The sequence below is a fragment of the Furipterus horrens genome, unplaced genomic scaffold (assembly GCF_987537825.1).
Source record: "Furipterus horrens unplaced genomic scaffold, mFurHor1.1.pri manual_scaffold_7, whole genome shotgun sequence".
Taxonomy (NCBI): domain Eukaryota; kingdom Metazoa; phylum Chordata; class Mammalia; order Chiroptera; family Furipteridae; genus Furipterus; species Furipterus horrens.
Window position 1 is genome coordinate 33,758,197 of NW_028327177.1, and position 20,842 is coordinate 33,779,038.

General features: G+C 39.8%; 1 protein-coding gene across 1 annotated transcript in view; it reads left to right on the top strand.

Moving 5' to 3' along the window:
- Positions 1-322: 322 nt before the first annotated feature.
- RUNX1T1 (RUNX1 partner transcriptional co-repressor 1) overlaps positions 323-20,842 on the top strand; it is a 141,685-nt gene continuing 121,165 nt past the window's right edge. The window contains exon 1 of the mRNA XM_090283572.1: positions 323-507. Within this exon, the coding sequence (XP_090139698.1) occupies positions 480-507 (28 nt within the window). The 5' untranslated portion in view covers positions 323-479. The remainder of the gene's footprint in view (positions 508-20,842) is intronic.

Genomic DNA, 20,842 nt, shown 5'->3' on the forward strand with positions numbered 1-20,842 from the left:
GCGCACTGCGCGTGGTGCTCGAGATCCCCGGCGGCCCTTTGGCCGCCCTGCAGATAAATGCGTCGCCTTCCTCAAGAGTGAGCGAGGGCGGGCGAGGCAGACGCAGACGCCGCCAGTGACAGTGGCAATCCCTGCGCCCCACATTACATTTGTCTGCCACAGCAGCAACAACAGAAAAGCGGAGGGAGGGACACGGGAGCAGGGTAGCGGAGCTCCGCAAGTGTAGGGTTCTGCGTGGAGGCTGCGTTTGGCTGACGTCCCAGACCCCGGGCTTTTTGCCCGCAGCTCGCCGTGCGCAGTACCTGGCGGCTGCAGGCGCTCCGCGCCGGGACTCCGCGGCCTCGTGGTGAGCGCGCGTGGGCGAGTGGCCGCGGATACTCTGGTCTCGCGGTGTAAGCGGCGCAGCGCCCTCGCCCCCTGGACCCGCGGGCTGGCCGAGACTACGGGAAGTTTTATTTGCAGATCGGAGCCCGTGGCGGATGGTGGGACTCTCCGACCCTGTGCAGTGTAAGTGTCCGCGGGAGGGCTGGACTGGCGGGCGGGCGGTGGGGACTGGCCCTTGGCCATTACTATTATTCTGATGGCCGTCATCTTCATTTGGATTATTAGGCTGAGAGCCTTCAGACTGTACTTGTCGCTTAACTAGGGTAAGACTGCGGAGCAGGATAAAGGGGAGCACCGTGGGTGCCTTCAATCTTCAATGACTCTGAACTTCACGCGTCACAGCCAAGGATGCAGTTTGCACTCTTAGATTTAGCCCATTGGCATTAGAAAAAATAATTTTTCTTTCCTCTCCATGGTCACGATGTGTAAGCAGAAAGATCCTTCATGGTCTTCCCCCCTCCCCCATCCCGACAAAACCACTGGTCAGGGTGCCCACGGTGCATTTTGGCAGGTGGCCCTAAGCCCGCATCGTGTTTTTTGTTTTGTTTTGTTTTTTTAATCTGGAAGGGAAAGGCTCATTTAGATGGTGAAAATTTAGCTCTGAGAGTAGGAGAGCGGAATCTTAACTTTGAGAACAGCCTGCGACTAGGGTCGGGGTCTTGTTAGCGGCATTCAGGAGCTCTGAGCCTGTCTGAGAACTTCCCCTGTTACTTCTAGGCGTTTGGGGTGCTGGTGTTGTAAGCCCTTCGGTGGGCGGCCGGCGGCCGGGACCTGAGCACCTCTCGGCCGGGACGGTTCCGGGACTTCACTGCTGGCGCTTCGTGGGCAGCATCGCTCCTGCCCTGACTTCTGTGCACTCCGGGGTTCCGCCGCCCTGGCCCTTGTGGGTGTTCTGGTTCCAGCCCCGACGCGGTGCCCGCCTGTCCTGATCTGGGAGCAGCTCCCTCCCGGAAGAGCCCAGAGGGGGAGCCGCGTCCGGGGGATTTTTTTCGGTTTCCAGAAACCTGTTTGGTATAGCCTCCTAACCCCGTGGAGAAGTGCGCCGGGCCCTGCTGCCCACCGCTCTCTTTGCGAACCTGAAAGGACTGGGGTGGTTGGCGCACCCAGACCCCTCTCCCGGGTGGACCTAGCGTTGGCTAAGTAAGACGCCTTAAGCAAATACGGTTATCTCGGCACCAGGCGCTTAAATCCATTTCTTTGTTTGTTTGTTCATTTGTTTGTTTTGTAAGAGCGGTCAACCCGTAGAAAAGTTTTAGTACTATGATTACGCGAAGTGGGATGTGAACCAAGACTTACTAAAATTAAACTCTCCTCTAACCCGTTGCGTCTTTCAGTTCGGAGGATTGTCTGGGGAATTTTGTAGCCCTTGGTCTCCTTATTCCTTGCAAAGCATAATGGAGAAATCCTTTGAGCATGGCTTTTCTTCAAGATTGGCCACCTCAAATCCCACTGTGCTCCAGCCTGGCTGTTGCTTCCTGAGGGAATCTGCAAAATGCCACTTTAAGGAATAGCTAATATTCCCCGTGGAGGAGATTTTGCTGACCAGTCACCAAGGCTATGGCGAGGTAGTGAAGACCAGGAGAGTTGGAGAGGCCACCTCAGACCAACTTCATGTACTTAATGTAACTCTGAGCCCCCTTGAATTTTTAACTTCCCTCCCCTTAATTAATCTGCCCAGGGCCTATATATAAATGGCTGTCCACAGCTGCAGCGAATTGATTTATCCCCTGATAAAGGTCGGGTTGCTGACCAAAGCATTTTCTTTTTACCTTCTGTGTGAACTGAAATCTGTTTTACAGGGTTTTTTGTTTCTGTTTTTTCCCCCTCCTAGTCTCCTTTTAAACACCTGTACCATTTTTAAGGGTGCTCAGTGGCTTTTATTATCATACCCCTCCCTTTGCATAGAACAGAGTGGAACTGGGTCTGTGCCCATCGAGTCCACACTCACTAGAATACAAATTGACCGGCTTCTCTGTGATAAATGGTTTATTAGTGTTGGGGGCTTCCTTTTAGTTGATTGCAGCATTTTGCCTTGACCATGTGAGTATTCTGTTGTGCCCAGTTTCTCCTCTCACACAGTCCCTTAGCAAAGGTTGACAAACACCATTGTTTCTTAAACCAGCATAGCCCCAACCTGGGTGTTTATGTCTGCTGTGATGTGTACAAACAGAAGCAAATTCATAATTCTATGGATTTCCCTACCTTGTTTAGCTTTAAAATGTAGTCTAATTTTAACATCATGGGGCTTTCAGGTAACATAGATGGGACTATCTGATTTCTTTTTCTTTCTTCTTTCTTTTCTTTTATGGATTGTAATTTTTTAAGGGAGGTCTTGCCCACTGTTAATTATGGAATCTCAGTTTAACCCAGGCTTTTTTTGCAGCTAGGATGGATGTTGAGGAAGTTGAAGTCTATCTTTGCTTTATATGTACTGCATTTAGTGTTTGGTATTTCCTTGGTTTATTCTTTCAAAGACAAAATTCCAACCAAATAACCAAGGGATCAGTGTTATTCTGGGTGCATGGAAAATGACTGTAAGATTATACTAAGAGAAGCATTTTATATTAAAAATCTTTGTTTAAGCATTAATTTAATTGTAAACCAGTTAGATAACAGTCACTTTATTTGAAAAGCTAAATATTGAGTGGGAGAATTTGAGTATGTAGTTTCTCCAGTGTCCGGTTTCATACCTAAAAATATCCGTGACCCAGTAATACCTGTTAATAATTTGATTTTAAAATGATCCTTAAAGCGCCTTTTTGATAAGAAGCATTCTACGTGCAATACAATGCAAACTGCACTATTATTTGCAAGGTGCTGGAAATAGAGTATGTGTTGCAGCTACAGGACAAGCAGCTTTTTAATATTTTTACAATTTTCCCTTTCTAAAGAAAAGTAAAATATTGCTCTTGATGCTAGTACTTGATGATGAGCTGTTTCATTGAGACTGTTAGTCTAAATATTTGCAGATAAAAAGAGCACTTCAAAGTTTGCAAAGAAGTACACAAATGTAAAGTGCCATTATCATTTATTTTATTGTAAAGTAGAAGCTTAGCAAAAAAAAAAAAAAAGAAACTTTTTTTTTTTACACGTTGAAAAGGGATCACGAGAAAGCAATGCTTCCAATAGGAATGCTGGTCAGTGGTTGTCAGTTTAGGACATTCTTCACTGTCAAATCCTGTTTCTCACTTCTTTGATATGAACATCAACTGACAGGCACTGAATGCAAAGCCTTCTTCATTGAGGATTTATGCAGGCAACATAGCCCTTCATAGTAAAGCAGTCTGAAAAATTGGCACCTGCAGGATTTGCATGTGAAAAAAATGAGTCAGTTGCATTTTACTAGAGTCTATTACTGTAAGTTATATAAGTTCAATGAGAAAAGATATTTATTTGTAGCTCTTTGGGCATGTAAAAGTTCTTTGTTTTATATATACCTTATTAATCATATAGCATTCCATAGACTTTATTGATAGCAGAAGCAGGAAGAAGTGATCTTTGGCTTTATAGAAATTATTTATTATGGAGTAGAGCTATTTTTAACCATGTTCTCACAGAGTGCACTTACATTGGTAGTTAATTTTTTCAATGTGCCTTAAAATGATGAACTCATACAACTTTCAGAATAACCTATAAGAAGTTAAGCAAATACATAAAATTAGGTTAACAAATATATTTGAAAACAATCTAGGATTTTAAGTTATATAGTCTAATAAGTTAAAATCTATAAGAAAAAAAATAAATCCTTTATACTTCTAATCCTCAGGAAAATGTTAAGTTTGTCCCACTATACTTGTTAAAGTATTCTAAATGCCTTTAAAACATATTACAGTTGACCCTATTTATGCAAAATAACTACCAAAAATTAAATCAACTAAGACACATTTGTGAACTATTACTGGAACATTTTATCCAGCATAAGTTATTATCTAAAGAGATACCTTCCAACTTCAATTTTTTACAGCCATTAATATAAGAGTTCCTAAATAATGTTTAAAGAACAGTGAACATTTTATTAAACCAAACATTAGTTCAGTTTAATGGAGGTAATTGTAAGTGATAAGACAGAGCAGGTTATCTCTGTGTTGTTTAAACAGAAGGAGCTACTTTGCACCATTTCCAGTAGCCATCTGTAGAAGAGAAGGGTTTGCACCTGTCTGTCCACACTAATTATAGATTAGGGCCAAAGAAATGAAATTCGAGGAGGTTTTCAGCTAATGAAATCCATACTGATTTTATTGTAAGTGTGTTTTATGTAAAGAGGGTGATGGTTGAGTTATGAATGAGTAAATCGCTGCATAGGTGCTAGGCACTTGTTTTTGAAGCACAATTCTGCTGCATTAACCTTTGATATTAAAAAAAAAGACAAACAACTTAGAGACGGATGCTAGCCTTTGTTTGGCATCCATAGTAATGAGCCGTGAGGGACACTGTGCAATTTTAAAATATGCTGTAAAGCTGCTTAAATGTTAAGAATATTCTAATATTTTGGAATGAAGATGACGGAGAAGTTAGGTCTTGCTTTAACTTATGTGTATAAAACATCAGAAAATTAGAAAGGCTTTCTTTCTGCATTTCAGTTTCACATAAATGAGAAATTATAGTAAAATAGTGAGGAATTCATTCCTCAATAAAAGGTCACATGGATGTCTACCACATCTGTTTATAGTAATTATGAACATAATTAACATAAGAATTACAAATGAAATAATGACAAGCTGAGCAATGAGATATTGTGCCATAATGGTCATATGTTGGAATTCTCACATTATAGCACACTAGAATTCACATACTCAAAGAAAGAAAAAAAAAACTAGATTTTTATCTGCATTAATGCTTCAAAACTTATCTGCCTGGGGCAGATGGACTTCTTGCTTTTATAGTAAGGTAACCTGTTATTACAAAAAGAACTAGTTGCAATTAAGATTTCTAGTCACCAGCCTGGACTTCAAGACAGCTGTGATTATAGAAACCACTTTCTGTTGTACACTTATTCTGTGATTATAGTTTTTGATTATTATATTGCTTTACATATATATATATATATCTCGAAAGCTTAGCAGTAAAGTATTTGCTTTGGAAAGGAGTCATGAATTCTTCCCATTTGAGAATTGGTTGATCTTTTCTGTAACTGTGAGTCAAAAGTCAATGAACAAACAAGGTAGTAATAGAAATATTGTGCCTCTACAAAATGGGAACATTGGCAGATTAGCTTTTGCACAGTTGTCTTTATGTCTTCAGTGTTTTGATGCTTTTAAAAGAAAAAATATGTCAGCCTTTTCTGGATTTGAAAGTACTGGATTTTTTTTTTTTAATAGCATTTTTTCAAAGAATGTGAAATGGAAAAACCAGTGGGCATTTGTAAATTGTATATTTTTCTTCCTAGAGTGGCATTGGATTTATAGGCATTTGCATGTAGTCTGTGTCTGAATGGATCTAACTAAAATGTAATAAAGGGGAAGGTATGTGTGGTTGGATTTGGTTAGAAAAAGAGAAAGGTAACCTTTCATGAGAACTAAAATGATACTTTTTAAAATGATCACTTTTTGAAGACTTGAAGAAGTATCCTGTATTCATCTCAGTGATACCACTTGTCCATATTATTGGATTAGTAGAGGATCCTGGCAGATCCCTTTTATCTCACATTCATTGCAAAGATTTTTCACACATGCCCTTCCCCCACCTATGCCCAGCTTTTTTCACTTTGCCTTACCTGTCAAACTTTCCTTCATACTTTTCTTGGGGTAGGAGCATGGTGGAGGAGGGACGCGAATCCACTACACCTAAAATCGGTGTTTGGCTAAGTGTTTTGGAGGGGAGTACTTGATTAAAGAATGCTTCTCGTTTTCCAAAGGACTTTCTCCAATTTGTCTCCTCTGTGAGGCCACTCTCTGGCTCCTGTCTTTTTTTCCTACTCACTAGCATTGCCCCCCTCACCCCTATCATTTTTGTCTCTTTGTATTGAGACCCCATGAATAAATTGTTTTATAACCCCTAGTGTCACCATGTGCCATGAGCAATTAGGCAGTTTGCTGGTTGCTTCATTCTAAACTCCCTCTTCGTACTACGCCCAGAGCTTCTTAACCAAATACTCCCTCTCTCTCCAATAAAGCAACCTTTGCTAAATTATCTGCACTCAGTTCAGAATCTGATCACGTATTCAGCTTGTCTGATGGCTGTATTTAAAAGTGAAAAGGGGCTCCTAGTACTACCCAGTTGTATCTCCCTCCTAGCCCTCCTGGGGCGCAGGGTGAATTTTGGTCTGATGGACAAGCCTTAGCTAGGCTTGCTCTCTGATTGACTCTTAGGCTCTGGGTGGGTGAAGAGCTGTGAGGTAGCTCAAGCAGAGATTGATTGCATCAATCTCAAATTCCCACCTCTGAAATAGACTCTGAGATGTACACAGAAGGAACCTCCTCCTCAACACAATTTCTGGAGGTGGAGCAGATGTCTACAGGAGTCACCTGTAGCTGCCAATCACAAGTGGCCCCTTTTATCACAGGGATGCTGGAAGCACCAGTCTTTTGCTGGGACACGTTAAAGCCCAAGGAAAGGAGATGTTTAATAGCTGCCTGTATCCATCTCTGTCTTGGGTTTTTGTGTGGGAGGGGTGTGTGGGTACGTGTGTAATCTAGGGATATTGGGGTCAGCAAAGAAAGGGACAAGAACTCCCACTTGAGGTTGGTCTTCAAGGCTGTGTAACTGCTCTGAGGACTCAACTAGGTTTGTTTTGCAAATTGTGGCTGTTTGGATGCAGGTAAGACAGTGGATGTCTCATTGTTATGCTCTGCCTTGAGAGAGCTCTTAATGCCCCTCTGACCTTGACAGAACCTCCAGAATGTTCTCAGGCTAGCCCCGGAGCAGGGAAATCCAGTTTGCTAGTCTGAATTCCTGTCTTTTTTTCAGAGTAGGGACAGATTTGGGAATTCAGGGGATCCCCAGCTCTGCATTCTCATTCAGCCGTGGGGTACCTCCAAGGTACCCCCACTTACCACTCCCATCCTGGGGCCTGACCGCCCCCTCCCCGCTGTTATTCCTTCAGGTTTTTTTCTAACAGTCTGTGTCTCTTCTCTCCCCTTACTTTCCTCTCTCTCCTGCTCTGTCTTACACGCACCCTCTGTTTATTTTCCTGCCTCCATCTGGGCCCTGCTGATATTGTAATCACCCTGATGCACGTTGGCTTCTCTCCTCTCCCTCCTGCGCTCACACACTCACTCACACACAATGTGCCATCCTGACAAGCCTTTTACTTCTGATAAGCTCCGATGTGTGTTTAATGAATACAAAGCCAGGGTCTGGGTGCTGCCTCGGCTGCGTTGCCTCTCTCGCTGTCCTTTGCCAGAAGGTAATCTCCAATGAACAGGGAGGGGAGGCGAGAGGGGAGGTGGGAGGGGTGGGAAGGAGGGGGGGGGGGGCACCGGGAGGCTGATTTTCTCTTTCCCTCTCTCCCTTTCCAAATGATTCAGAAGTCGATAAGAACAGGAGAAGTGAAGATGTAACATGTTATCTGTCGCTCCTCTTAGCTGGCAGAGAGAATTTACATTTAAAGATTAGCAGAGGGAGAAAGAGAAATCTGCCTTTTGTTGTATGGGTGAGGAGGAGACATCAGTCCTGGCCTGGCCGCTATCTCCCATCACCTCTGCTATCCAGACTGGACACACCAAGGTGAGATTACCAGAGAGCCTTATCTTTAATTGGGTTTAGTTTTGCCAGTCTGAATAGGTTTAAAGAGACTCGATAAAGGAGAACAATAGATTAGTTATTGACTGGACACTGAAGCCTCTCCATGAAGAGGGGAGAGAAGAAGCTGCTTAATAACTTGATTAGTCATTTTTATTTTAAGGTGAGACCATTTCTCTTCTGGTGCAAGGGAGGGCCATAGAACTTATGCAAAATCTGAATGACTTAAATGTCTTATTTCCTCTTCACCTCCACCCTCTTCTCTTCTCAGCACCACCTCCCTGATTTTAACAGGAGTTTCATTACCCCTTATTTGTGGGATTGACAAACTCAGAAAAAGGGGTAGAGGCTTTTGGAATTGATCATTTGCATTTGATTTCGTGTGGCTTGTTTTGAAAAAGTGATGATTTGATGCTAACATACTTGAATGAGTGAGGAAAGCAAATGAAGCCTACTTTTAATATAAAATTAGTTGATTTTATAGTGTGGTTTCAACTTGGTCTGGAGAAAAAGAAGTCACTCTGAGTCTAGGTAGATTTGTATTTTGAATTTGAATCATGGAAATTTTTCCTTGGAGTTGGCTTAAAAAAAGAATAAAAATGTTTTATTGACTCATGAGTGTATTTTAAAAGATTATAGTATTAACTTTAGAAGGTTCTTAAATTGGGTAAAAGTGGAAAAATGATTGTTTTGCCTCCTACACCTTGTCAAGATAGGTGTTTTCTTAGGTAAATATGATCCAGCTTAATTAACATTTGTTTAAAGCGAGGGGGCATATTTTCTTGTTGACAGCACAGATCCATTGGGTAAGACAATAGAGTCCCATTATTTCACTTCCATTGACTGAACATATTGACATTTCAGGTTTGTTGTTGCCTCAGTGAGCATGGTCAAACACTGAAATTTGCAGACCAACTGGCCAGAGTGGCACATATATTACTGTATGTCATTTCTGCCTTCAGGTTACCTTATCACCCAGGCAGAATTGGAATGGACAGTCTGGAATCCTTCAGAAGGGGTAGACTTCTGCTGGCTGAAAAACTAACAGATAGAATGTTTTAGGAACATCTTTAATCTTACCCAGAGTTGTGTGTTACAGGACAACATTGGAGCAATTTTATTTAAAAATCTGAGAAGCAGCCTAGCTACCAATCTTGTATATTTTATGTATAAATCCCATTTTCAAGATTGCCCTTTACCTTCTCTGGTAGTATGTACAGTGAGTAGTTGGTAACATCATTTAAATGTCTACCAGTTTGTGGTGGGTGACATCTGTTCTTCCCCAGTCTGGGGTACTCGAACAGCCAAGCACCTGCTAAATCTATATCTGATAAAAGAATGAGTAAGTCCCCTTCCAAAATAGGAACTGACTTTGACTTTCTATTTCTTGTTTTCTTTTGGTGGGTGGAATTAAAAAATAGAATGTATATGCAAGGTTGGGCAAAAGTAGGTGTACAGTTGTTCATATAGAAAATAATGCAATAATTAATAATAATGCAAGAATAAACTCTGTTCCTTGTATTTGCAACTATACACCTACTTTAGCTACACCCTGCATGCATAGACAGTAATATATAAAGATAAATATATGTGTATTTGAAGCAGAGACAGAAAAATATGTATTTGTTACCTTCTTAGTGTAATTTACCTTTCAATACACTTTGCTTAGTCTTTGCATAATAAAACTAAATATTAGGCAGACATTGAATCAAAAGAAATATGAATTATACAAAAGTGAGTATATAAAAAACTAGAAAAAACATAATATAATTTTTAAAAGTTTAATGAAAATATAAAACTATTATGAGCGTGCCTTATACACAGCAATTACTGCCATCAAGTAGGCAACTGATGCCCTTTATAGCATTTAGAACAAAACTAGTGCTTTATACCATTTTCATGAAAATTTAGGTTTCTGTTTGATCAGCAGGTGCTTTTGAGATGAAAGCCATGTGTAAATTTTCAGGAGGCCAAAAGTGTCAATTCAGAAAAGGAAAGTGATAAGAGAAAATGCAATCAGTTTTCCTGTTTTCAATTTGTGCAGGATTTGAAGAGCTGTTTTGTTAAACTGCTACATCTGCTCCAATATGAATATTGAACTACTTCTACTAAAAATAACAACCTATAATTTGGAAGCCACTGCAGTCTTTTGTTAATGTGAGTGGGTTATTTAAAAAAAAAAAATCCAAAAAAAAAAAAAAAAAAAAAAAAGAAGAAAAAAAGACAATTATCTTTTTTTTTTTTGACATTCTCTTGCCTAATGTGCATTTTCATTTGTTGGCACTTTTATCCTCAGCAGATAAATGGTATTATGTAATTAGAATCTCATCTTGTTTGACTGTGAAAGACATTTCCATAGGTGAAAATCTGGTAGTATAAAAAGGGTTTGCACAAAAAATTTTAAAATAATGTGTTTATTTAAAATGAGGTAGTTATTCCTTACACTTTCTAATACTATGTTTTTTTAAAACTTACTGCCAACTATTATAACAAAGTTAACACTGTTCCATTGCATACTGAGCATCCTGTTATTTATTTTACCTTTGCTACACCTGCAAATGTAAGTTTAAACTAATAAGGGATATTTTTACCTAACAGAGCTTTCAGAATAATTTTTTCATGCTTAAGTAAAATGATTAAATTATGCTTGAGTGCCTGCATACAAAAGCTTTAGCTTCTATACTCCTGCTAATCAAATAAGTTCTATGGACAGAGAAAGTACCATATTAGAGAAAAAATTAGATGCATTTTACTAGTGAAATTTGTAGGAAAGACATGTTCTTTTTATGTCATCCAGGATTAATTAGGAAGAAAACTAACACATCTTAAATAATCAATATAAATAATGCTTCATTCTTATGGTAAAAATGGCAGTGCAATCTATTTGAAACTGGGCATAGAGAATTAAGGTAGAAGACTGATAAAATTTGGATCAGGTTCAAATTTAACTGTATCCACAGTTGCAGTTGAGTTGATTTGTGTTTATAGGAATTTGTCCAAGGTGAGATGTGATCACTGCTTAGGATCAATTAGAGGCTGTTTAGCTTGTGGCTTCACACTTGAATTGACAGACACACTTTTTGCATATACACCCAAAATATCTGCAGAATGGATGAATGAGAAGACAGACATTGTGATATATTAGCATATCAGATTAACAAATGCAGTGTTTCTTTTGAAACACCAACTCAAAAGAAGAAGTAGTTTGAAGAACAATACAGGGTGGGGCAAAAGTGGGTTTACAGTTCCAAGTATGCTAAACAGAGTTTGTTCTTGTATTATTATTTAAATTATTCAATAATTATTGTATATTTTCCATACAAACAAATATAAACCTACTTTTGCCTCACCCTGTATTGAGTGTGTTCTTGTCATTACATATATGTAGCCAACCAAAGAATAATGCTTTAAGGAATCTCTGATTTGAAGCCATATTGTGGCATGTTGTGTTAACATATCTTTCAGTGACCTGGGCAGCCATGGGGACATATTCCCTGGTAAAGCACCAATGACTTCGGCACCCTCAAGAAATCGTGCTGAGTCACATGTCTGTGTCAGGAAGTTTATTTCACAGATACAACTCCATCATTTGGCATATGGTGTTCTAATGAGTTGTTTGTGCTGAAGCCACATTCAGTGTTGAAGCCTCAATACCTTATATGGCGTCAACAGGGGAGAGCTTTTGGGGACTCTTTTCAAAATGTTCACTCTTAATGAAGTGATGCCCAGGCTCTTCATACTGATACAAGTAATAGCCCAGGTTGAAGTGTAAGGTATGAGAGACCCTTCTGTTTGAAAAAGTTTAAAACCATAACTGCTGCTTAGAACCACTGGCGTTTTCACTGACTCAGAACTTTTTAATGTCCCCCTGCTTTGATAGTTCTAATTGAGATTACTGTATAATGTTACTCATGAAGAAATAAAGGAGGTGTTTGTTTTCATAGTTTCCTATTGGTTGAGATCTCTAAGGAAAATTAGTATTCGGCTGAATAGGTCATTTAGAATATAAATCTGGTGGAATGTGGAGGAAGGGGACAAATGCAAAGTTTCCTCATTGTTTGTCTAACGATGTAAGCACCACTGATTGACTAGATTCATTCATCTTTTAACACCTGGGGCATAGACCACTTCTGAGTGGCTCCTGTCTCCTGGCTTTCAAGGTCTGTCACCTAGTTGTTAGTCTTGGGAGAGAGCAGAGGAACTGACAAATATTAAGAGGCTTATTACTATGAGCCTGGAGTTAACCTTCACATACATTGTCATCACTGATTTTAAGTAAATGATTAATCAGCATTTCATTTTCAGATTTTCAAAGAGCCCTAGTCCCTCACGCTAAGACTTTGGCTCCCGTTGCTCTTCTGGCTTGGATTTTTTGCCCCGATGGAAAACTAAAATGTTCTTGTGTTCCCAAAGTTGACGACCTGCTTTGTTCCCAAATTCTAATAATTAAGGTTTTATACTTTTGAATACCTGGCTTAATATTCTCCTTAGCAGCTATGATCTACACCCCCAACTTAGGAAATAGAGTTGGCCACTAGCTGATGGATATCCTTGAATACACCCAAGTGTGTGCTGGTTTATATCCCTCAATACTTCCGAACTCCGGCTGTTCTGTTACTAAATTCAGTTCCCTTGTGAAAATACCACCTTTCTACACTGGGCTGAAGCCATGAGAAATCAGTCTGTTTCCTTTTCTTGATCTCTCATTCAGCAATCTGGAGCTGTCTTCTGCCCAGTGTCCTTAGTCCACTGGCTTGTCTTCATCTCGGCATCCTCCTAATCAGCCAGGTTCAACATTCTGGTCACTTCTTAAGACAGGAGGAGAGAGATTCTACATCATTTTGAGTTTGTTATTATAGTTACGTAGTGTAAAGCACTCTTTGTATTATATAAACACGGACCTGGTGTGTCTGCATTCCTCTGACTAATAGTTACACTGGGGTTCCCTTTCCAGTTCAGTCACTGACTTTTGCTGGGTGGCCTGGGGTGCATTCTAGCTCTCGGATGACCTCTTCAGAAGTAAAATGATGGGCACACACAATGACAGGCTTCTCAACTTGAATATGTATGAGTCTATATACAATACTGGGAGTAGGCTTTCAGGAATTTCCCATGGTTAGGCGAATGCAGATAAATCCTTATTTATATTTTAAATTCTGAGTTGGGATGTTACTAGTTTCCATATAACTGGGGAATGGGTTCGGCGTAGAACATTATTATCTTTCCACCATTCTCCATTGTAGAGAAGTGACATTGGGAATAGGGAGCCGTTTTTTCTTCCATAGCCATCCTGGACCTTAGATGCTTGCCTGCAATTTTACTTGTTACTATACCTTTTTCAGAGGTGAGTGATGGAGGAATGGACCTGTTTAAACAATGAGAAGTAACAAAAGATTTTTAGGCTTTGCTCAAGGAAAATAACCGTTATGTTTTCACTTCATAGTTGCCGGGGAAGATGAATTTGGTGCCTAGGGGCAGGCATGATGGGCTCTGGTTAAAGCGTGGTGGTGATTGGCTGTGCTTATCATGTGTTCACCGTAGGTTCGCAGTTTGGACCTAACTCACTTGGATATTTAGAAAATGACCTCTTTAAATCATTTTTGAGATAACCTGGTAAGTAACAACTTATTTAAATGAATATGGGCACATTATTATTTGGCTAAGAATCAGTTCTTAAATAAGGAAGACTGGAAAATTGTCCTACTGCATTGTCTGAAGAAAGTCTGCTATTGCTTCTGGAAATACTTAAAAAGTCTAATTATTACCAATAACAGTTTGATTTTGTACTTTTCTTTAGTTGGTAAAAATTATAGACATTATTAAAAATTCAATACTAATTTGTGAAATTGTTTTTAATGAACCTGGGCTGAATTTCTTTGCAACTTAGGAACTATTACATTCTTATATTTGTGATTTGATCAAGTTGAGCACTCTGTAATCATCCAGGATGGCAGTAGAAAGTTGTACTGTTTTTTTAGGAATATCTGCAATTGACAGGACTTGGAAGTTATGTTATTTTCATCTGTCATTTAGAAATGAAAACCATAAGAATCACTGTTGCTTCATGGGCTGTAGAAGAGTTTTGCACTGGCATTCAAAGTTCACTGGGAGGTCAAGTTGGAAGTTCTTTGCCACAAAGGAGAATGCCTTAAAATACATATGTAGGGAGCTCTTAGTTGGTACCTGACTTGACTGGGTTGAATATTACCTTAGAGAAATATTAGAGAAAATATTACCATGAGATGTAATAACAGTTTGTCTTAAAAAGCTCAAGCTAGGGACCACTAATAATGGGAGGAAACATTGCCAAAACAGTGGTGAGCTAGTTGTAGCCGGGTCTATTAGAGCACCAGGAGAGAAAACTAGCTGTAAGAGGCCCTTAGAGAGAGTATTGAGGAGGCCCCTTCTACAACATCTTGTGGGGACTCTACCTGGTGTCTGTCGGGTAGGAGGTCAGACAGATTTTAGGAAAGTATTGAATAGATATATAATGGTACTTGCCAGTGCTGACACAGAGTTGTGGTGCCAGGGAGTTAGCAGCATTGCAGAGAGCATTTCAAATGCACATTAGGTTTGGCAAGCAGGATTTTAGAAATTGGGACATCATCCTTCAGTGGATGTTGGAAGCAGGATGCAAGTTGTGCTTTAAACACCAAGTCTTAGGAAGTTGGTTTGTCTGTTTGGTTAAAACAAGATGTACTGTACTCCTTTCCCTAACCTCAAGATATAAGAAGATGTGAGCTGTAAAACAGGTTATGAAAGACTGCTAGTTTATTTTATGAATCTATGCATATGTTATGTACACAGTGATGAGCAAACACAGCTGGGAAGAACAGCAGATGATATTGGGAGTGGAACTGTGGTGCTGATCAGACTAACATAGTAATCCTTTCCTGTGAAAGTGTTCTTTTTAAGTGAGTGTTAAAATTGGCTAACTTTTATCATGTGTCAGACAAGTATTCTTTACTACCCAGCCCCTTTGCCTACCTGTCACATTATTTTCATTCTCATCTCTAGCTAGATTTATTTAGAAACAAGATTCACATTTGACCTCTGGTAGAAAGATATGTGGATAATGAATTGTTATCCTTTTGTTTAAGTAAGGGTAGGTAGGTCGGTTCAGGTCTAAATAGAAAGTAAATGTGATCCATCTCCATTGACATGTTCAAGTCAAGCTTTAGGTTGACCAGATGGAATGGATATAACATATCAGAGGAAAATGTAAATGAAGAGCATAAAATGAGCAAATCATTAAAGCTAATCTTTTTAAAGAAAGGCATATGCATTTTGGGTAGCTCTGGTAATGACACCTTTTAGAATATCTTAAAGAAAATTAAAATTTTACTCTTGGTTGTAAATCTGAGGCAAATTAATAAATATTTAATAAATTTCTACTATGGGTAAAGTCGTATGTTAAATGGAGACACTGAGCAGGCAGTAAGCTCAGTTCCCACTGAATGGTAAATGCATGCAGGACAAATTAAATAGTTACACAAGATCATAGGGTGTGATTATTTACCAATGAAATAGTAAGTAAATGAGATTTTAGAGGTGGGAGCAAGTTGGAATTTAAACAACTGTCTTGAGACAGGTAGGATTTATCAAGGCAAAGCCTGGGTGTAGAAAAAGCCTTAGGAAGAGTATTGTGGTAGGTTGGGGTGGGGGTGGAGAGAGAATAAATTAATAAATGTGATTATAGCAAAAAGGACATTGGAGTGATTATTGGAAAATAACAAAAACATCAGAACTGTCAAGCATTTTGATGGAAGCTTTATCTTCTGAGTAAGCCAGAGTTTTTAAAAACTGTGTCCTGTGGACCTCTCAGGGTTGGGAGGTGGCGCTGATAGTGCCCAGATTGGATTCAGGCTCTTTCATTTTTCCTCTCAACACTGTGAAACCAGAATAGTTTTGCTTTTACAACAAATTGCTTTATATATTAGATTTTCTAGGTGGACTTCTTTTGAACAAAGGATGTCATGGTAAAATAGACCTTAATAAAATCAGGCAAGTGGTGACCATTTACCCAATTGAAGATGGGTTTCTGAAGAGTTGGTTTGATTGTTATCACCTGGTGGATTGGCATGGGGGCGGGAAAAGACTGGAGGCTTAAGGTGAGTAGGAAGCTTGGGCGATTTAGATGTAAGATACTGTAGAAGAATGACCAGGGTCAGTTTGTAGGATAAGGAAGAGGCAGGTGCAAGAGGCATTGTAAAGGAAAGAGGATTAGAACTTGGATATAGATGTTGAGTTAGAGAGGGTGAAGATCTGACAACAAGGATGGAGGGGTCCAGGGGTTCAGCTTGCCAGAATTTGGGAACACTTGGGATGTTTAAGGGGCAGCCTTCCCATTCCTCCCAGATTCAAAAAGTCTCATGTGGCTCATAGGGTCACAGCCTCCTGAAAGAACTCTGGGAAGCCACTTGTATATCCCTACCCCAGGGATCCTTGTGGTTCACCGACCTTTAGGAAATGGTCATAGTAGGTGTTCCTTAAAGATGGTGGTTGTGAGGATTTATTACTGCTCTCTCTAGGACCTGCCTGTCTTGTGTGTGTCAGCTCCTTGCATGGATTTCAAACTATTCTGAGTTCCCCTTCTTTTTACAGGTAGCTTTGGGCCACGTGGGTGAATAAAAAGTGGTCAGGTGGGCTCAGTCTGGACTCTTAACTTTCCACCAGAGTAGCCTAACTATTTGCCATATTTTAAATATTGGGCTTTTGTTTATAGGATAATTTGTAAAATGTCTTTTAATTCTGACATATAGAGGAGGGAAGGCAGAGACCAGAGAGTAAAAAGTCAACTGGGGTTGATGAAACAGCAGAGGCAGTGCTTAAAAACCAGTGTGTCTTAGCCTCTGGGCTGGGTACTATTGGGAAGGTGGGGCTGGGAGGGGGCAGTGATTTCAAGGGACTTTTGAAATCACATTCATTTATACAGAGCTCCAAGCATTATCTGTAGATCAAATACTTTATGTGATGACACTTTTCAAATATACTTTAAAGTAAAAGAACAAAAATGCATTAAAATATTGAGTTTAATAGAAACTTGTCTTTATATACTTTACAATCAACGGATAGTAAATGAAATACATGCTATCATGCACAAGATCACTTTTTTTTTTTTAAACGGAGATCTCATTGGAAAAGTAAATAAATTCCTTTTATATGTTTAAGGACATCCTTAATGCTGTCCTTAAAGGCTCCCGTTTGAGGGATTTTAGTTATTGGTAGTAGAAACAGCAGCAACAACAAAATCTACCTATATGAGGGCCTTTAGGGTATGGTGGTATCTCAAGATAAGGGTCTTTTACCTTGTTTTGTCTGGTATCATTTAATATGAAAACACACTGGCAATTCTTTTTACTCTTTGAACTTAAACCAGATTTGTGGTTTTGTATAAAATCTATCAGAATTGAAATCATTGAGACTTAATTTTCTTTGTTGTCAGTTGTACTTGAGAAAAATTAATCATAGGCAGTCAAGAAAGAACCGCTGTGGAGGCGTGCACAGAACCTGACATCAGTAGTTTCTTTGGGGGAAGGAGAGGCATTGGTGATTGTAAAGAGAGTTTTTGTTGTATGTCCCTTGGTCATCTTGAGTCTTTTTGCAAATCTTGTATCGGCTTCCCTCACTGTTAAGCTGGAGGCTGCAGCCTAAGCCTGAGATTTTCTGGTGCCGCCTTTCTGGGAGATAATGACACTGCTCTCTTTTTTTCTCTGAGACAGTCAAGTGGAATGGTGACAAGACCCAGTTCCCAAGTGCTTTCCTGCCTGTTGTGCCTCCTCCTTTGCTTTCATTCTTCATCTGGAAATAATTCCCATCTGGATAGTAATGACGTCACTTCATATGGTTGTTGTGAGAATCGCATGAGATGATACGTGTGAAGCATAACTTTCAGTAAGGTGTCGTGTTCTTCTTCTTAGTGTCCCTCTGAGCCACTTTGGAACTACCCTCTACTCTCTTCTAGATGCCCGATACCATCTTCCCTCTCTGGCTGTTCCTTCATTGAGCAGATACAAAATGGGCAGTGTGGCTCTGTTTGACATCTGGGGACATAGGTGGTCAAGATAGACAGCACTACAGACTTGCTGGATCTTTCTCACCTCCATCTTAATTAAGACGCTTTTTGGCAGGGGACCAACTACGTCCTCTCCCAAGTCCATGATGAAACGACTCTGAAGACTTCAGGACTTCTCTTCCTCAAAGAGCGAATTTGTCACAGCCACCTTTTTGCTCCATCCATGTGTTTCAGACTTCTCTGCTGGTTTGTAATCCTCTTGAATTAGGACTCTAGAACAGTTGGGGGTACTATTTGATGTTTTAAAAATATTTGTTGAAAGCTCATGCCTTGAACTCAAATTATTAATATTGTACTGAAATAATTCATTGCTAAGATGAAAATGAAAATTTGGTTCCAAGAACATGTTTCTTTTCTCAGTCTCTTTCCACTTTGGTTCCCTTTTGTTGTTTTCTCATATAGAATGTACAATTTATTGCCGTTGTGTTTTGGCATGTAAGTTTCAATAACCAAAACAAACAAACAACACCCCCATGTATAGAATTGGTCCTAGGCACACAGTGAGGTGGTCAAGTCACTTGCATATTCATAAATGCACATCTTAACTAGTTTTATCTATTTTCCCCCCCTGAAGTTTGCAAATGTGATTTTGCGAAGTATGAGCTCCCTGAAATTGTAAGCACAATATTGTATGTATGGGCTCATTTATGAATGGGAATTTTATCCCTTTGATCAGGGACCCAGTGAGACTAAAAAACATTGTAGTGGCTTCCAGCTTTCTCTCTGCCACATGCCGGCAAGTTATCTCTTAGTTGCCGGGACTCTTCCTTCCTTTGGCCACCCAGATCTGTTTCCTGGGCCAGCCCCCAGGCTGAGCACTTCCCCTCCAGAACTCTACTCCCTTTACCCTGCTTCTTCTCTTCACACCCAGTCTTGTCTTTTCTGACATTGTGTGGGAGTCCAAGTGCTCTGCTGCCTGATGAACTAGCCTTGAAACTAGGGATGGCCCTGGATGGTGTGACAGGTCCATCTCACTCCCCCACCTCCCACCCCCATGCTGTGACTCTGAAGGAGGTAGTGGGCAAAGAGTCTCATTGTTATTCCTTCCAGGTTCGGTTTCCATTTGAAGAGATGATTTCAGAAGGGCAGCCAGCCTTCAGTTCAGACAGATATGTGTGGGGAGGGGGCCTATTGGAGGCCTTCATGGAGGTTCACACGTTGTTTTACTTCATACTCACATGGGAAGGAGGTCATTTTGTAAATCACCCATAGAGGTTCTTTCACTTGCCCAAGGGCACCCTGCGCCAGTGGGGGGTCAAGGTGTGAACCTAGATTTTCTTACCCCCAGGCCTCTCTGTTCTATTGTTCTCCTGAAAAATCTTCAAATCCTACCACCTAGGAATTTTTCCCTTGAACAGGGCCAGCCACACTGACTGCAGGTGGTAATTGTACTAAAGTTAAATGGAGAATTATGAGGGCTTCTCACCGCACTTAAAAAAGTGACTATTCAGAGTATAAATGAATACCACATTTTTATAGGTTTCTGAGGCAGGGGGAGCAAGGGAGGGAGGAAAGAAAGAAAAGAGAGAGATTATCAACTGATAAGGAGCAGCAGCAACCAGACCATGTTTGCAGCCGGGCAATTGTATATCTTTTTTCTTTTTTCTTTTCTTTTTCTTTTTAGATATGTGACCATCAATCATGAATGGAGATACTTTCGAAGTCCCATTTTTCTTTCATGTGAAAGTTGCCGTCATGGAACAGATGCCTTTATTTAGAGAAATCAGTCTTTGGAAATAATTGGTTTTCTCTTCTCTTATCCCCTAGCTATGGTCTTCCAGAGATGAAATTAGATGAGGAAAATAAAAATTCAAATCACAAAACATTAGTTCGTGATATTTATTTTTTTCTTTTTCACTGCAAAATGTTTAGGACCTGCTGCTGTTTTCCTCATATTTTAATATTGTTGACTGATTTATTTTTATCACTAATAGTAAGTTGTGACTTTAAGAATGGAAAAAGCTTATGATTGCACTAGGTCATTTTTGAGTAGTGACCTAATGCTTTTATTTTAATGTTTTAAATCATAATATTAAAATAGGTACTTCCACCTTCCTACTATTAAATAGTAGGTACTGAGCACTTGGATAAAACAACACTTTTGAACCAGGGGCACAGCAATAGGCACTTTATCAGTATTTTCTCTTATCTTCATATCATCCTGGTAAGATATTGTTATTCTGCTTTAGCGATATATAGTTGAAGGTTAGAGGTGTTAAGTGACATGTCCAAGGTCAAATAGCTGATAAGTGTAAGAGCTGAGACTCCATTCCAGCCAGAGCATGCGTCCAGTGGGCTTCTATGTGGTCAGTGTAGGCAGGCTACAGTCATTTTAGGATATTTTATTTTTTGAAAATTAAATTATGTCTGTAACAGAAGAGCTATTTAAGAGCTTCCTATTATTTTAAATTGCCTGGTTTGTTAACTAGTTGGTCATATGCATTGTCGATTTGACTAAAAATAAGTGGTAGGTTGGTTACCTGCCTTCTTATCTTTAACATTTGAGGAACTTAAAAATAATGTTTTATTACAATAAAAGGAAATGGCTTGAAGAGAGATTAGATAGTATTTGGTTACCATTTATTCCTTCGTTCATTCAGTCTGTATAGAGTAAATATCTTCTGCTAGCCAGGCACTGTGTTAGGCACTCAGTGTGAACAATGTGGAATAAACACACCTCCTTTTCTTGTGGGTCTTGGAACA